The sequence below is a fragment of the Halichoeres trimaculatus genome, unplaced genomic scaffold (genome assembly GCF_033239565.1).
Source record: "Halichoeres trimaculatus isolate MK-OKI-2021-1 unplaced genomic scaffold, fHalTri1.1 fHalTri1_scaffold_23, whole genome shotgun sequence".
NCBI classification, from domain to species: domain Eukaryota; kingdom Metazoa; phylum Chordata; class Actinopteri; order Labriformes; family Labridae; genus Halichoeres; species Halichoeres trimaculatus.
Window position 1 is genome coordinate 16,055,881 of NW_027437201.1, and position 15,438 is coordinate 16,071,318.

The following is a 15,438-nucleotide window of genomic DNA, read 5'->3' on the forward strand; positions in this document are numbered from 1 at the left end:
TGAAATCGCAAAAAACACACTAAATACATTTTTCTCAAATATGGTTTCGGTCATCACAGCTAGCTCTTATCTATGACAAAGTACTCGTTTATAATCAAATTATTTTTAAAAAGATTTTGATTGCAACAAAAAAGGGGTATTCTGCCATGATTGACAGCATAAATGAGACACTTGAATCAGAGTGTTTTGTTTCCCATTTAACCAAGAGAGTCTTTGCATAAAGTCAGTGGTTTTCAGTTCTACCTACCAGACTGTCCACACCACCCAGCGTGTGATTGGCATTGTAGAGGGAGTAGGTCAACTGGTACACGCCGTCATTTGTCTCACTGTTGCCATAGAATCCCACACCCACTGCGACGCTGCGGAGAGAGGAGACATGGGAGGACAGGTAAGCTTTTGTTAAATTAATGAGAGGAGCAGAGCACAACAGCAGCCTTGCATGGATTGTAAATCAAATATGTAAGAGCTGATGTCCTTTTCCATCACTGAGCTCAACGTTTGTCAGCTTTGAAGCTGTTATTATAAAAAAAGAAGCATCACAAAATAAAGAAGCAAGATTTTCTTTCCCTTCAGAAACACTCTGCCATCCTGAGATTGGTGGAGAAATACAACAAGGCAAAATTTTGTGATTATTTCTCATCCATTTCCTGTTATTCATGGACAAGGCAGAAAACATCAATTTTTGTTTGCCAGACTGGACTTTTGGGTTATCAGGATGAAATATAAAGGTAATGAGGCTGTCTGGACCCTTATGTTAGGTTACTGTTTGTTTGTGGGCTGAAGTGAAATTTTTTAAGGTATTTCAGAAGTTTGTGTGAGCAATAAGTCTGGAAAACTACAATCCATGTTCAGGAACCCAAACCATGACGGATATTTTCCTGCACCTCAACAGCAAACTGTTTTCGAATAGCATACAAAACAAACATACTGTATCTATAATGCACTGAAGCAGCAAGGCACAGTTGGGACTCTGTGTTCAATTATGTAAACAACACTCTCTAAAGCTGAGTTTTGAATGCATAATTGGAAATGTATTTTGCAGAATCACTCATCCAAGGATTTCATTTGTTCAGCTGGAGCAGCATCGACACAATAAGAGAAATAATCAGCCACATATTCACACTCTTAAGTGTCCTTCTTGAGCTTCCTTTTCTTCCACAGTGCTGAGGTATTGAATTGATATATGATGAGTGGTCTGAAGGTCTCTGGAAGACACTGGGCATGAGAGAGCTGAGGGTCATACTGAACAGTAAACAAAAAAAGCAATACAATGCCACAGGCGACTAGACATGAATAAAATAACCCTTTCTATCCTAAGAGCAACTTGCTCCTCTTTTATAGCAAGAAATATAAAACTGGTTCTCCAATAACCTAAAACAAGTCCCAAACTTTCTATAAACAAGTTGCTAGGCGCCGCCCTGTTGGCAATGGCTGCCTTTTGCAGCAGCTCTCTCTTCTTTGTCCGTTTCTTGATATTTTTTCATCTTTTTTTTCGTAATGTTTGTATATGGAGTGGATCATTACTTTATATGGCTCATTGTTGGTCATGGACACCAAACTTTTTGTGGCTTCAGCGATATTTTTACTACTTTTCTCCTGTGTTTGTCTGGAGATCCTACATGTAACATGGCTGCATTGTTTACATGTGAACTCAGCTGTTAGCAGCCTGTAGCATGTCAATGCTAACTGGTGTAAGGCCTGATGTTTCCCCACAAGGTGAGGAGAAGGAGGTGAGGACGACGTGCTGGTTCTCAGGTGTGAGCTAAGAAGTGACGACATCGACCTGTCCTTCTATCCATCATTAATGGGAACATAAGATCTATCTCCAACAAGATGGACGAGCTAGCTGTGCTAACCCAGCAACAGAGGGAATACCAGAGGGCAGAGTAGCATCATGCTATTCACAGACATGGCTAACGGAGCTAACATCAGACACCAACGCCACATTGGAAGAACTTCACCTGCTGTGAGCAGACAGGATCCAGGAGACAGAGATGGAGCATGACTGAGGAAGCTCAGTCCTGGACCCTGTGGAGGTGGAGGCTGGCTGAACTGGAGAATGATGGACAAGCTGTCATCATCTAATTTCTTATCGACCTTTTTGCACTTTCTACACACTTTCTTACTTTTGTTTTCTTGATTGCTGCTGTGACTTCAATTTTGTTGTACTTCTCACAATGACAATAAAGTTCTATTCTTTTCTATTCTATAAAGAGCACAATTTGGGTAAGACCATCCATCAACTGTACAGACATTTAACTGATAATAAAATGACACCAAGTCAAGATCTATATTAGCATGAATTGGCTCAGCATCTCTCCTGACGTACAGTATTTCCTGAGGGAGACTATTTACACACTGACTCACCGATTTATTAACACCACGTCTAGTTCAATCCCACCACAGCTCTGCAGTAATTCCTATTTTCATGAATCACTTAATGCTCAATCCTGTTGACGCAGCTTAACACGAGTGACAAATGGATCCTATAACTGACGATCTAAAACCTTGCATTGTTCAGCTGTTCTCCATCGGCCAAACCCCACGTGACTGAATCCCTGCGATGAGCCGACACTCTCCCATCTTTAAATGTGCTCCAGATGGAGGCCAGGGTGAGTCAGGTCACCACCTAAGGGAAGGTAAGCAGGAGCCAGCCTAATTAATGCTACGTAGGATATCTTTAACCTTGTAGACTCCTCCCTGATGCTCTGGATGGAAGTTAGGAAGAGGAGAGGGCAAATGAGACGACTCCCAGCAGCATTCACCTGGAACCACCGGAGATGAGAGGCTGAGGGGTGCTTAATGTAGGTGGTGCATAAAAACACTGGTTATTTTACAAATTTTTCCAACGAGGACAAAGTCTAATTAACGGACACCCTGCAGGTAAAATACAAACTCTGCAGGATTTTATGCAAAACTCAGGGAGATGCATGCAGAGAGGGATGGCAGAGATATATTAGAGACAGATTTATAGAAAGTGATGCAGTGAAAAGACTCCAAAAGTGCACAAAATAGACCAAAAGGGATGTTTTGACAGCAATACAAGCACAGTGTATACTTATCATAAGCAGACAGTGAGCTACAAAACACCAGTGATGGAGCATAAATGCAAAGGGGAAGAAAACAGGAGAGAAATAACAGGAAATTTCTTTCCGCCAAAACCATTCAACACAAGTTGCCTCTTTTCATCTCTGTGCTGGAAAGCTCCACTTTTTTTGCAGACCTACATTTGCTGAAAGTAGCCGGTAGAAATAAGCATTTCTTTGAAGTATGCAAATATTTTAAAGGGTAGAATCTAATTAATACGCTGAAAGTGAGCGTGCAGAAAAGGGATTCTCTCAGTCCTTCCACTCTCCTCAGAGCTGCTCCCTGAATTATCTACGGTCTAATTCAAAGAGAAAGGATATCACAGATTAGAGTAGGCATGTCCCAAGCAGAGGTCCGAACTGTCACGTTGATAAATGACAGAGTGGATAAAAGACATCAAATTCAGAAAAGGGACCAAAAGCTCCAGCCTGTAGCAGAGAAACGCCCCTGGCTCCCTCAGAAAATGTTTGAATATTTGAGTTTTTGCCTGAAAACGGCTGCAACAACTCTCCTCAGATGACAAACACAGACATGAATTTTATATTTGCTCTGCCTTTGGCAAAAGCAACTAAAAAAAGAAAAACACTCCTTTCAACATGCAATAGGGCTAAAAAATGAAAGAAAACTCTTTCAAATTTCTAAATTTAGGGTCTAAGATGCAAAAACAAGTTATTAACGGTCACATGCTGTAAATAGCTGACCCGTAAAAAGCAAATATGGGACTTCAAACACTTGTGTAGGGTTTTATTTTTTGCTGAGACTGTTGACATTTTATGAAAAGGGTCTTCTGTGCTTTAGTACAGGATCCATGTAAACAGCTTATCTCTCTTTCTGTTTGCCTTTTCTCATGTCCTTATTTCTGCTTTGGGATCAGCAAAAAATAGCCATTATAATTTATTTATGTGTCCTGAAAAGTGAAAATATCTTATAATGAGCATTTTATAAGAGCAGTGTTGTTATAAGGAGGATTGGATACAGGCATTTGGCCTGAATCTAACTCTGGATGCCTGCCTTGGGTTAAAATTTGTATTCGTTCTGCTAATTTGTGAAAACTTGTGTTATGAAGATAAATCGTTATCATTTTGGGTGAAGCTCTTTGTTTTCAAGTGTGTTAAACATGCTAAGTTGAAGTGCATACTTAACTCACTTCCTTATTGACTTACTGAATTATTTGAACTGTACTTTATTACTTCACCAATACCTACTTGCTGTTTTTCTTGCGTGCTAATTTGCTGACATACTTGCTGTCTTTCTTGCATGCTTGCTAACTTGCTATCTTAATGACTTGCTTGTTCACTTGTTTACTTGCAGCCTTTCTTGATTGCTAACTTGCATGCTACACCTGACCTCCTACCTTACTGCCATGCTTGCTTACTATTTTGTTTGCTAACTTGCAACCCAACATGCTTCCTTTTTTATTTCTATGCTTACTAGCTTTGCTCACTTGCTGGCTTTCTACCTTACTACCTTGCTTCCTTCCTTGCTTCCTTTCTTGTTTCCTTACTACTTTTTTAGCTCACTCGCAACCCAACTGCTACATTTTGCTTACTTACTTACTTACTACCCTGCTTCCTGACTTGCTTCCTTTATTGCTTACTCACTTGCTTCCTTTATTGCTTGCTAACTTATTAGATCACATTCTTACTTGCTTACTTACTTACTTAGTCACTTGTGAACTTCTCCACTTGTTTGATTCTTTGCTAACCTCACTGACCAATCAACAGATGTTGTGCTTCCTGACTTTATCTTGCTTACTTGCTTGTCTCCTAATGACTTGCAGCCTTGCATGCATTTCCTGTTAACAAACATACATACTTATTTGATAAATATATAGCATCTTGCTTGTTTACTGCAAACTGTAAACAAGGGTCTCAAAAATTTTGTTAACTAGGATTTGGATTTGGATACTACCTTAAAAAAATCACTCTCAAACTGGTTCACGAAAGTGAAATATTTATATTAATGTTCCCGCTCTGATGTCCCTGGCAGGAACAGTTTATCAGTTATGGTCTGGGATAATTACAGTATAATTACATATTAATGTGTTTCACTGAAGGCAGAGCTCCAAACACAGCTGAGTGACATCTGCTCTGCTTTGACCAGTGTTAATTAGGATGGACATCACAGCGTATCAGCTCCAGCTTCTGTCAAACATCATTAGAGCGGAGGACGGAGAGATTTAAAGCAGAGACAGACGGAGGAGGGAGGATGAAAGCGGAGATAGTGAAGGAGTAAAAAAAAAAACAGATAGAGGGAGGAGAGTACAGGGCCGAATGAGGGGAGAGATTTGGACTAATGAGATTAAAATGAAGCCAGTTTTCTTTTTCCCAGGTTCAACACAAACATCCAGTGAGAGCTCACTCCGGTGTGTGCTGCTGATTGGCATAATCAAAGGTGGGACTCAAATAAAGGAGAGCTGATTTCCCGCAGGGTGTTTCCTCCTACTTCACTCTTCCTCTGATATTATGTCTGACAACTTATCAAGTCCGACCACGTAAGCTTTTTAGATTTACTACAGACCACAACACGTCACTTTAAAGGGATTTCCATCTATAAATACACAAAGCTCAGGGTTTTCAGACATAAGCGTGTAAGAAATGCTTTATAGAGAATTACTTTCACAGTATCCACATGACAGAGTTAACAACTCAAGTCTGAGCTGGGACTTATAAGAGAAACAGAGACAGATGAAAATAATCTTGTTAAGCAGGAGCTGTCTGAAGTCCAACTCTGACATCGTCAATAAACTGAAACTAGACTTGGACTTAAACTTGAAATATTGCGTGCATTGAACTTAGCAGCTGTTGGCGCTATATGTCACACAGATCTTTAAAGAAAAAAGAAAGAAAGCCTTTAGGCTGGGAAATATTTTTTTCCAAAAGGTTTAAAATTTAATCCTCTAACAATTCAGAAGATTCTTCTAAAGCCTCAAACGTACTGTCAGAAAACAACCTGACTGAAATGTATTTTCTGTAAATATTCTAAATGCCATTACATAACCACCCAACGGTTCCTCACGTCCTCAGCTGAGAAATTTCCACACTTCTAATTTTGATCCTGCAGCATGAATCTTTAATGAAAGGAGGACCGCCACTTTTAAGTTGCCCTAGATTGGAAGAAACTTCACATGAATGATTAATCATAATGTAATGATGAGTGGATGTCTTAGTGTGGGGCGAAAGCCATTTGCAGGCAGGGAAAATAAATGTGAGACATCAGGTTGAGATTTTCATGACTGGTAATATTACATTAGTCTACAATTGTAATTTCATTTCAGTTTGTGTTGAATCTTTTAGATATTTCTGTATAAATCTCTTCTAGATGAGGCGTCTTTTGTAATTCTTCTCTTCTTTTCAGTCACACTTAAGAAAATTAAGTTAAGTAGATGTGGGCAGTGGCACAAAATGACTAATCAAGAAATGGGGTTGTAAATCTATGGTGTGATTTACTCACTAAGTTGCAAAGGTGATGCAGAAACTTAAACTGCAAGAAAAAAATCATCCAACTATTACATCACCCACTGGTTCATAGACCAAATTTTTAAATTCTAAGTTTAGCATTTTGGGTTTTCATGTCTTTACTTTTAGATATGCATATGTTTTTAAATAAACTTTAATTTTTACTTGGTCAGAAGTTTTCTTTAGCAGAATACTGTCTACACAAGTCATTTCAGCTCAATCCATCTTTCCATGCATACATCCAACCATTAAGCCAACCATCAATCAGTTCATCCATCCATTGCTCCAACTAAAAGCTTATCCATCCATCCATCTAACATCAATGCATCCATCCATTTATCCATCCATTTATCCATCCATCCATCCATCCATCCATCCATCCATCCATCCATCCATCCATCTAGCATCAATCCATCCATCCATTCAACCATCCATCCGTCCATCCATCCATCCATCCATCCATCCATCCATCCATCCATCCATCCATCCATCCATCTAACATCATCCATCCATCCATCCATCCATCCATCCATCTGTCCATCCATCCATCCATCCATCCATCCATCCATCCATCCAACTGTTTATCTATCTTTTCATCCATCCATCCATCTAGCATCAATCCATCCATCCATTCAACCATCCATCCGTCCATCCATCCATCCATCCATCCATCCATCCATCCATCCATCCATCCATCCGTCCATCCATCTATCCATCCATCCATCCATCCATCCATCCATCCATCCATCCATCCATCCATCCATCCATCCATCCAACTGTTTATCCATCTTTTCATCCATCGATCCATCTACCCTCAATGCATCAATCCATCCATCTATCCATCCAACTCTTTATCCATCCATCCATCCATCCATTCATCCGTCCATTTATTCATTTAGCGATATATCCAACCATCCATCTTTCTATCTATCCAGTGATTCAACCATCCATCTATTTATCCAGCGATTCATCCAAACACCCTTCCACCCATCCATTCATTGATCCACCCAACCATTTATATATTTCCACCCATGTATGCCGACAAAATGAAAATCCTGTTGTTTTATGGTACTACACCTTTCTATTTATTTGAACTGTAAGTAAAATATAACTTGGAGTTATGCTTTAAGCCAGGATAAGATTTCGGTTGTTATACCAGCAGGTTTGCTGTGGGGTCTCCCCCCTCTGGCCATTAGACAGAACTCAGGTCTACGGCACCTCTTCAACTCATAGACAGTTCACACACAGAACCCAATCTTTAGCCCTGACGGCGGAGCTTCTTCATTACTTTACACAACCATGACACAGCTGTGCTTCTAATTCCCAGTGACCCACCACTGAATCATGATAGTTATCAGATAATGTTTGAAGCTTAATCTAATACAGCGCACTGCTTGCTTAACAGGACTTGTCACATGGTGTGGAGAAGTATCTACTGCTGTGGCTATAAACTCAATTAACCACTTTGTGTGGAGAGCACATCTCATTGATAGACTTAATGGCTTCTGATTTGTGACGTAAGAGCTGAAGCTGCATCAGCCCGTGTATTTAGGTAACATTAAAACTGACTGTAAGAGGATCTCTGCCACGATAGCTAAAGGGATTGGTCTTTGAATGTTTGCAGGAAGTGTTTAAGTTTGATACAGAATGTAAAGTGAATGAAGCCCTCCAGGTGACGTGTGCACCAGTTACAGCTATCATTTATCTTTATCTCAGCTAAATATAATTCTACATCAGAAAAGTTTAGAGTTCAGCACAGATGCGATGAGATCCAGCAGCCTGCAGCCAAAACAAATCACATCTAGTGCTGCACCGCTGTTAAATCTGTGGGGAACCACAAGGTCAGATATCATCTTAAAAATCAAGAAATATCTCCCCCAAACAGTTAAGACTTTTATTCAACAAATTTGATTTCCTTATGCAGTAGATGTCACAATTAGCCCTAAAATATTATCATGTGTTACACTATCCTCTGTGTCATGATGGTGACATGAGATTTGTTTTACTGGAACTTATAAAACATGTCAGATTGCCCATCATTAGAAAGCGCCAACATGCCCTATATTTTGAGAGCTCCTTTATTTATCCAGCAATGTAAACAGAAAGAGAAGCAAAACAAGTGCGCTCCACTTGATAAGTTTTGCAGACTGCAAGTTCAGGCATTAAGCATTTAGCCGGGGGAAATGTTATTTTCAAGTGCTGCAAGTTCTGGGTTTCATAAATCCATTTTTCATTTCTGAGCTGCACTTAGTTCAAGACCTTTGTAATACCCTCATCATAATCCTATCAAGACTTAAAGAGTGTGTGTTAGGGTTCAGTGGCCTTCATTACTCAAAGTTTTCTAATCAAATGAATAACTCACGTTATAAATGAAGAAATTCCAAATACTCTCCAGGTTTTTTTTCCTTTTTTTTTTTTTGCTCTACACAGATTTGTAATTCTGCAGCATGGGAATACGGCTTTTTTACATGTGTGGAAGCCCATCACTGCCAGTTTAATGAAAAAAACAAGACATTTGACCTTGATAAAAAAAACAATTAATGAAATAAGATGAATAAATAAATGAAAAATAAGTCAAAAACTGAGATAGTGAGTTATAATTATGAGATGACATCAAAGTTGAGATTACGTAGACAAAACAAACAAAAAACAAAACAAAACAAAAGAAAGATAAAACAAAAGTTAAATATTATGTAAATTAAATTCATTGTCATGATAAAAAAAGTTAAAATTACAAGAATATGAGTCATACTGATGAATTTAAATATAATTATTATGAGATAGTGAGCTGTCATTATGTAATAGGTTGAGATTAAAAGAAAGGAAGTCAAAATAATAATTAAAATAGTAAAAAGAATATGATGTATGGTTGAAATTATGAGCCACTGAGATAAAAAAGTAAAAAATATTGAGAAATTGTGTCATAACTCTTAGATCAAACAAAAGATTCAGAAATATTGAGTCTTATTTATGAGACAAAATTTTAAGAAATGTCTTAAAATAAACATAAATGGTATACAGCGTCATTATTATGAAGATAAGGTTGAAACTGTTAGAAATGGGGAGATTATTATGAAAAAAAGTTCAAATTATGATTTAGTCAAAATGAGGACACAAAAAATCAATCATTGTGACACAGTTAACTTCTATAAATGACATAAAAAGTGAAATTCAGACATCATTGAGATAAAACCACAGTCATGAAAGATTGATACACAGAAATTGAATTAAAATGCACAACTTATCATTTCAAAATTTGATGTTTTATCTCATAGTAATAACTCCCTGTCTCTCTCATAATGTTGTCTAACTCTCTAGCTATTATGACTCAACATTTTGGATTTTTTCGTAAAGGCCACGTCTCCCTCTTTTTTTTATCAACCTGACAGAAAAATGCCTGCTTTATATACTGAATGTATAATAATGTATTTTTAATATCTGGCAGGCTCTGTTGCGTATGCTACCCAGTGATCCAAGCATCAAGGTGAAACGATTTGTCTGCCAGTTGGCTGTCGCTGCCACTGATTCAAAATACAAGCACAGATTTGTCAGCAGAATATTAATAATACGCCCACAGCAGGAGGGCTCCTCCAACAGAGATGCTGCTGTGGAGTCAGAATGAAGGTATTTTATTTAACAGTGGTGTTTTTGTCAGGCTTTGTGGATAATAGGACGACTGTGCCAATAATTTCTCCAGCTAAGGGAGGCCCTGCTTACACCTGGTACACACTGGTATCGACATGTGTTTGATATCAGTTTTTGTAAAGTTATCATATCATTTAAAAACGAAGCTCTTTTTTACAATATAAGCTGCTGAATGTCCCATGAAAACAATATTTTGTTCAAGAGAAGGTCAGAGTTATTACAGAGATTACATCATAAGTGTCTCATGATACAAGAGTCTTATCATGGATGGATTAAAGACTGATCTCGTCAAAGGAAATTAAGTGTGATACCAGAGATATTTTGAACCAAAACCACAATTTCACAAGTCTGTGCGAAGCTGTGAATAGAAACTCAGGTATTTTCCAACATGAGGCAGACTGACAAGAATAAAAAAAGACCCTGAACACCTTGAGAATAAAAATGAGAAAACAGCGAGAGGAGGATGTAGACAGACGTGCAATACAGGCAAATAAACAAACAGACAACAAACTCTGAGCTTACAAGCTATCAATCTCAGGAAGGAATAAAAAGTGCAGGAACAGCAGTCAAAACACCGTGCCATTTCAAGCTCTCCTTTGGGAATACTCAATGACCAATCAAGGAAATGAGAAAGCACACAGCGTGGAGGACGTTAACAGGGACTGTGCGCGCACTACAATTAGCACTTAGAGGCACTGTGGAGAGCATCCTGGGTGACTGCATCACTGGTGGTTTGGGGATTGTAAAGAGAGAAGTGTAGGGGTCTCTAAAGCACTCAGTTCATCGTCTTATACGCGTCTTGTTTTTCTTACCATGTGATGAGTCCTGCAGCGACAGCCGACCAGGTGACACAGCAGGAGTTGGGCCTCTTACTCTCCTCCTCTTCATCCTTGCGGCAGCAGCACAGACAGCTCAGGTAGATGGCCAGGAAAAGCAGGTTAAGGCCGAGGCCCGCAGCTGCCACACAGCCCAGGAATATGAGAGACTGCAGAGACAGAGGTGAGGTGGAGGAAATGACACAATGCAGTCAGATACAAAAAGCTTCATCATGCTTGGCCTCCAGGACAGAACAACAGATTTGACCTGGAATGAAGGGTCACCTATGACTAATGCCTTCCAGAAAGTTTTACGCTCCTATACTTTTGGGGAAAAGCATCTGCTGGTTCACTTCGCTGCAGGTAAAATGACTCAGAATACAAAGGAGGCCTCTTTGGAGAGAATGCAGATGTTATAAGGAGCATCAACAGTTACTACATCACTAATAAAACAAAAGAAATGTGTTTTGAAGAGTGTTGTAAATAAACACTGTCTCCAGCAGGAGAGTGGACACCTCATGCATCTTCTCCCTCCCCATCCCACCTTCTGTGAAAGATGGAGCGCTGTGACAAAAATAGCAACAAGACTGTCCTGACAGTCTCAAATGAATTCTGCATCCATCTGTGAGCAGATGGGTTTATTCAAGCTCTCTCCCTGTGTTTTTTTTCTCCCCCCTCCACTTACGCTTCCTTTTTGGTTTGTTTGAAATCTTCTTGGTGCTGAGCCATCTGCTCTCACACTGTGAAGTGATGTGTCCCACCAGTCAAGTATTGGGATTAAAATTCAGAAATGGAAGAATCTGCAGGATTATGTCAACGGGTGCCATAAAAGAGGCGAGTAAATCTCAAATTGAAAAACCCTCGAGAAGTCTGGAAACAGCTGTTTATAACATCTGACACGGCCCTTTTGCTGCAGAGTTTGCTAATAAAGTAGCTAAAAATAAATCTCAAGATAAATTTAAATGTCAGTAATAGTTAGGTCTACTTTTTTAGCACCCTAAGTCTTCATTTCTATCATTTGCCATCCGCCCCCTGTAAATCAATCTTCCTTTCCCTGCTCCTCTCTTTTGCTCCATCTGTTTGGGTGCACTGCCTCATCTTGTCCCATTTCACGGCTACATGCCTTTCATGGTGACGGCATCACATCTGCTGACAAAAAAGAGGAGAGGTGTCAAACGAAGGACGGGCCACTCTCCAGCCATTGATCCCTGGACTTCCTCCTTCCTCTCCAGTGTCCCATTAAAAAGGTGTGGAAATTAGAGGAAATGCAGTGCCTCAGCTTAAGAGATGGGACGCTGAATGTGATAATGAGCGTGCTCAGACAGATGGATGGTGTTCAGCAAGGTGAGACAAAGAGATAGAAGCTGAATGGCGGGTGGCCGGGTGATGAGTGTTGGCGTAAACTGGGTGTAATTGAGGTGAACACAGTAAATGAGATGGAGATGTGGGGCGCAGGTGGAAAATATAAACATGAGGGGGGGATGGGTATGAGGAGACAGCCTTTGATTGTTGGACTGATAGAAAAGAGGGGGGAAAACTCTCAGTGGTGCACAAACACTTGGCCACCCAGACGCTTTTATCATCATGGTAATGTGCAGGTTAGACGAAGCTCTTGCAAAAGGAGAAGAGTGAAAGGGCAAGTTACACCAGCCTATTTGAGTTTAGCAGCATGTGACAGGCCTGCTTTAACTGCTGTGCCTGTGTCTTGTGATTCTCTGCAGCTAGGGGAACTAGTGAAAGGAGGGAGTGTGGTATGAGGGGAAGAACCAGTCGAGGAAATGGGAGACAGTTGGGGGCCCTTGTGTTGGCTCACATGAGCCATCGAGATGATTAACTTAGCATCATTTTTTACATAATTGTGTAATTGGGAAGTTTGGTAATGCTTCTCTTTACAGTTAAGTTGATTATAAAGTTTGAAAAAATACACAAAAAGACAAATCTGAATCAACATCCCTTTGATCTATGCTTCAACGAATACTAAACTTAGCACAAAAAGTAAGCCAGTGTAGAAGATTATTTCCTTGTTGTAACAATGCTTCTTTTGCAGAGTGTTTATTTCCCTTTTAGATGGTGCCACATTTGTAAGGAACATACATTTGTGGGGTGCAACCATAGACTGTATAAACTATGGATGTAGTCTCCACTACATCAGCTGATAGTCAGCGGGGGGCCATATTGAAAATCCTGATGCAAGAGGTGGAGTTGTAGCCTCCTAAGTTACAGCTATAGGGCACCTGTCAGTCACCTGAGCTGAGCTGCACCTCTTGTAGGACAAACACTTGGTCTTAATATCGTCTAAACCGCTGAGTTGACAGGGAAATTAGCAATTCAGAAGTTTTTTGAGCTAGGCTGTAAATATGTAACCTGACACGCAAGACGGACAGTTTAATATATCTGTCACGGAAATATTTCACTAGTCCATCTGGGTAGCAGTTCTTTGGATTTGTTTTCAGAGGCAGAACCTTCAAAAAAATCAGCAGCTGGTGATTGGATGACTGTTCTGACTGACACACTCACCACAGACCAATCCACATCAAGCCACGGTATGACGTAGCTTATGTGCGCCACTGCTGAGAAACAATAGACGAACAACTACAGGAACATGAGAAACAGCTGTGATAATGGTGTTGGACGACTGCTGCCGTTTCTGTAAAGTTAACCTAAGAATCAAAGGACAAGTACGAAAGTCTGCTGATGTCACGTCTGCTTGTCACTTCCGCTGCTCCCACAGCTCCCCTCTGATTAGCCTGGTTAGAATTTAGCCGAGTAAATTCATTGGTCTATGGAGCCTGGCAAGGTGGATCTGCAGGATTTCAGAAACTGAATCAGGCAGGTCCATCTGCTCTGCAAGGTTAGTAAATATGATTTTAAAGTCTGTTTTTTGGGCTTAGTGAGCGTGTGGTTTCTGTTCTTTTAGGCAGCCAGCCTTATGCGAACACTCGATGAAATACAACTTTTTGCACTTCTTCACTGGCTTCATTTTTCCAAACTGGATGTTGCCCTTTAGGTGCAACCTGCACCAAAATCTTCCTCTCCAATGCCAAAGAGCTTATTCTACCACTAAATCTTGTATACTATTTATTGGTAAGTAGCACTGAAATACTCTACCAACACACACATTTCCTTTCCTGAGTTCCTTGTTTAAAGGTTTTATTGTTTAGGTCCAAAGTTAAAATAGTTAAAAATGATGAAACACACCCAAAGTGAACCAGGCACTCTATACAACACAGATCGTCAGGGGGAGCGTCGAGCTGTTGCTAACGTCAGCTTGCTTCTTTAGCTAATTCCTGCACCAGGATTCCTTTAGTGGTTTCCAGCCCAGATCATAAAACAATGATGGAAATCATATCACATCTATACAGAGTTGGTAGGAAAGGCAACAGCTATAAAATAATGATGAGGTTTCTTTTTTATTTTTTATGCACTACTAACAGAGGGATCCAAATTGGTACTGAAGAAAAAAAGGATAAAGGTTGCTTCACCTTGATTTTAAATAAAAACATATCATATTTTCTAAAAGCTAGCTTCAAACAAATCTAAAACTCTGTTTTTGGGTCAGCGTTACTACTTTCTTTCCATGTGTCACTCTCCACTACTGTTTCTTCTTCCTCACGGTTGTAGTGTGCAAAAATAATGGCTCCTGAATTATGTACACTCCATTCAGTGTGAGGTTGCACACAAAGATGTACAAAGACACGCTGCAGCCCCATCACTCGCCTAAGTACTCCAACCTTCCATTACGTTTCAAAACACCATTTATCTTTCCCTGACCACAGTGTGCACACATCCCCTCTTTGGTAAAAGCAAATTGACAGCTCTGACCGCTCATTCGCTGCCTAAATTAGCTTCCCGACAGAGGTAGACCCTATATGTTACATCCATCTCATACTAACTCAAGAGCCCCTCTCTACTGTCTTCTCTGTTTTGTTTCCTTTCCAATGTCCCTAAAGACTGGGGGTGGGGAAAGCTGGAGGCGATGACACGGCAAAGAGAGGAAGGAAGATCTAGCTGAGCGGAAAGAAAATCCCTGAGATGTGGAGAGAGTTAGAGGAGGAGGAAAAATAGAAACAGAAAGAGAGGGTGACAGAGAGATGGAGGGGAATATTGTGAGTAACGAAAACAGCAAGAGAGCAGGGAGCGGATGAAGAAGTGACTTCACAGGAAGACAAAGACACAGCTACCTCATCCATGTGGCTACCTCAAAAAGCCTCATTACTCAAGGCTTGGCCCAGTTTGCTCCGGTTACAAGTGCATTGTAGATGTCTTTGGCCTGAGGCTGAAATGCTGCATGAAGCCATAACTTTCCCAAAATAGAGAGCAAACCTAAGACTGTCTGTGTTTAATGTCGGGATGTGAACACACAACTGCATGACAAGACATATGACCGATGAACTCAACCATAACGAAGACTCGATGACTAACTTAAGGGAAGT

At 40.1% G+C, this 15,438-nt stretch overlaps 1 protein-coding gene across 2 annotated transcripts in view; it reads right to left on the reverse strand.

The window, feature by feature from the left end:
• ttyh2 (tweety family member 2) overlaps positions 1-15,438 on the reverse strand; it is a 59,670-nt gene that overhangs the window by 31,892 nt on the left and 12,340 nt on the right. For both annotated transcript variants that reach the window (XM_074662989.1, XM_074662990.1), the window contains exons 2-3: positions 11,003-11,175; positions 248-359 (exon numbers count right to left, since the gene is read on the reverse strand). In XM_074662989.1, the coding sequence (XP_074519090.1) occupies positions 248-359; positions 11,003-11,175 (285 nt within the window). The remainder of the gene's footprint in view (positions 1-247; positions 360-11,002; positions 11,176-15,438) is intronic.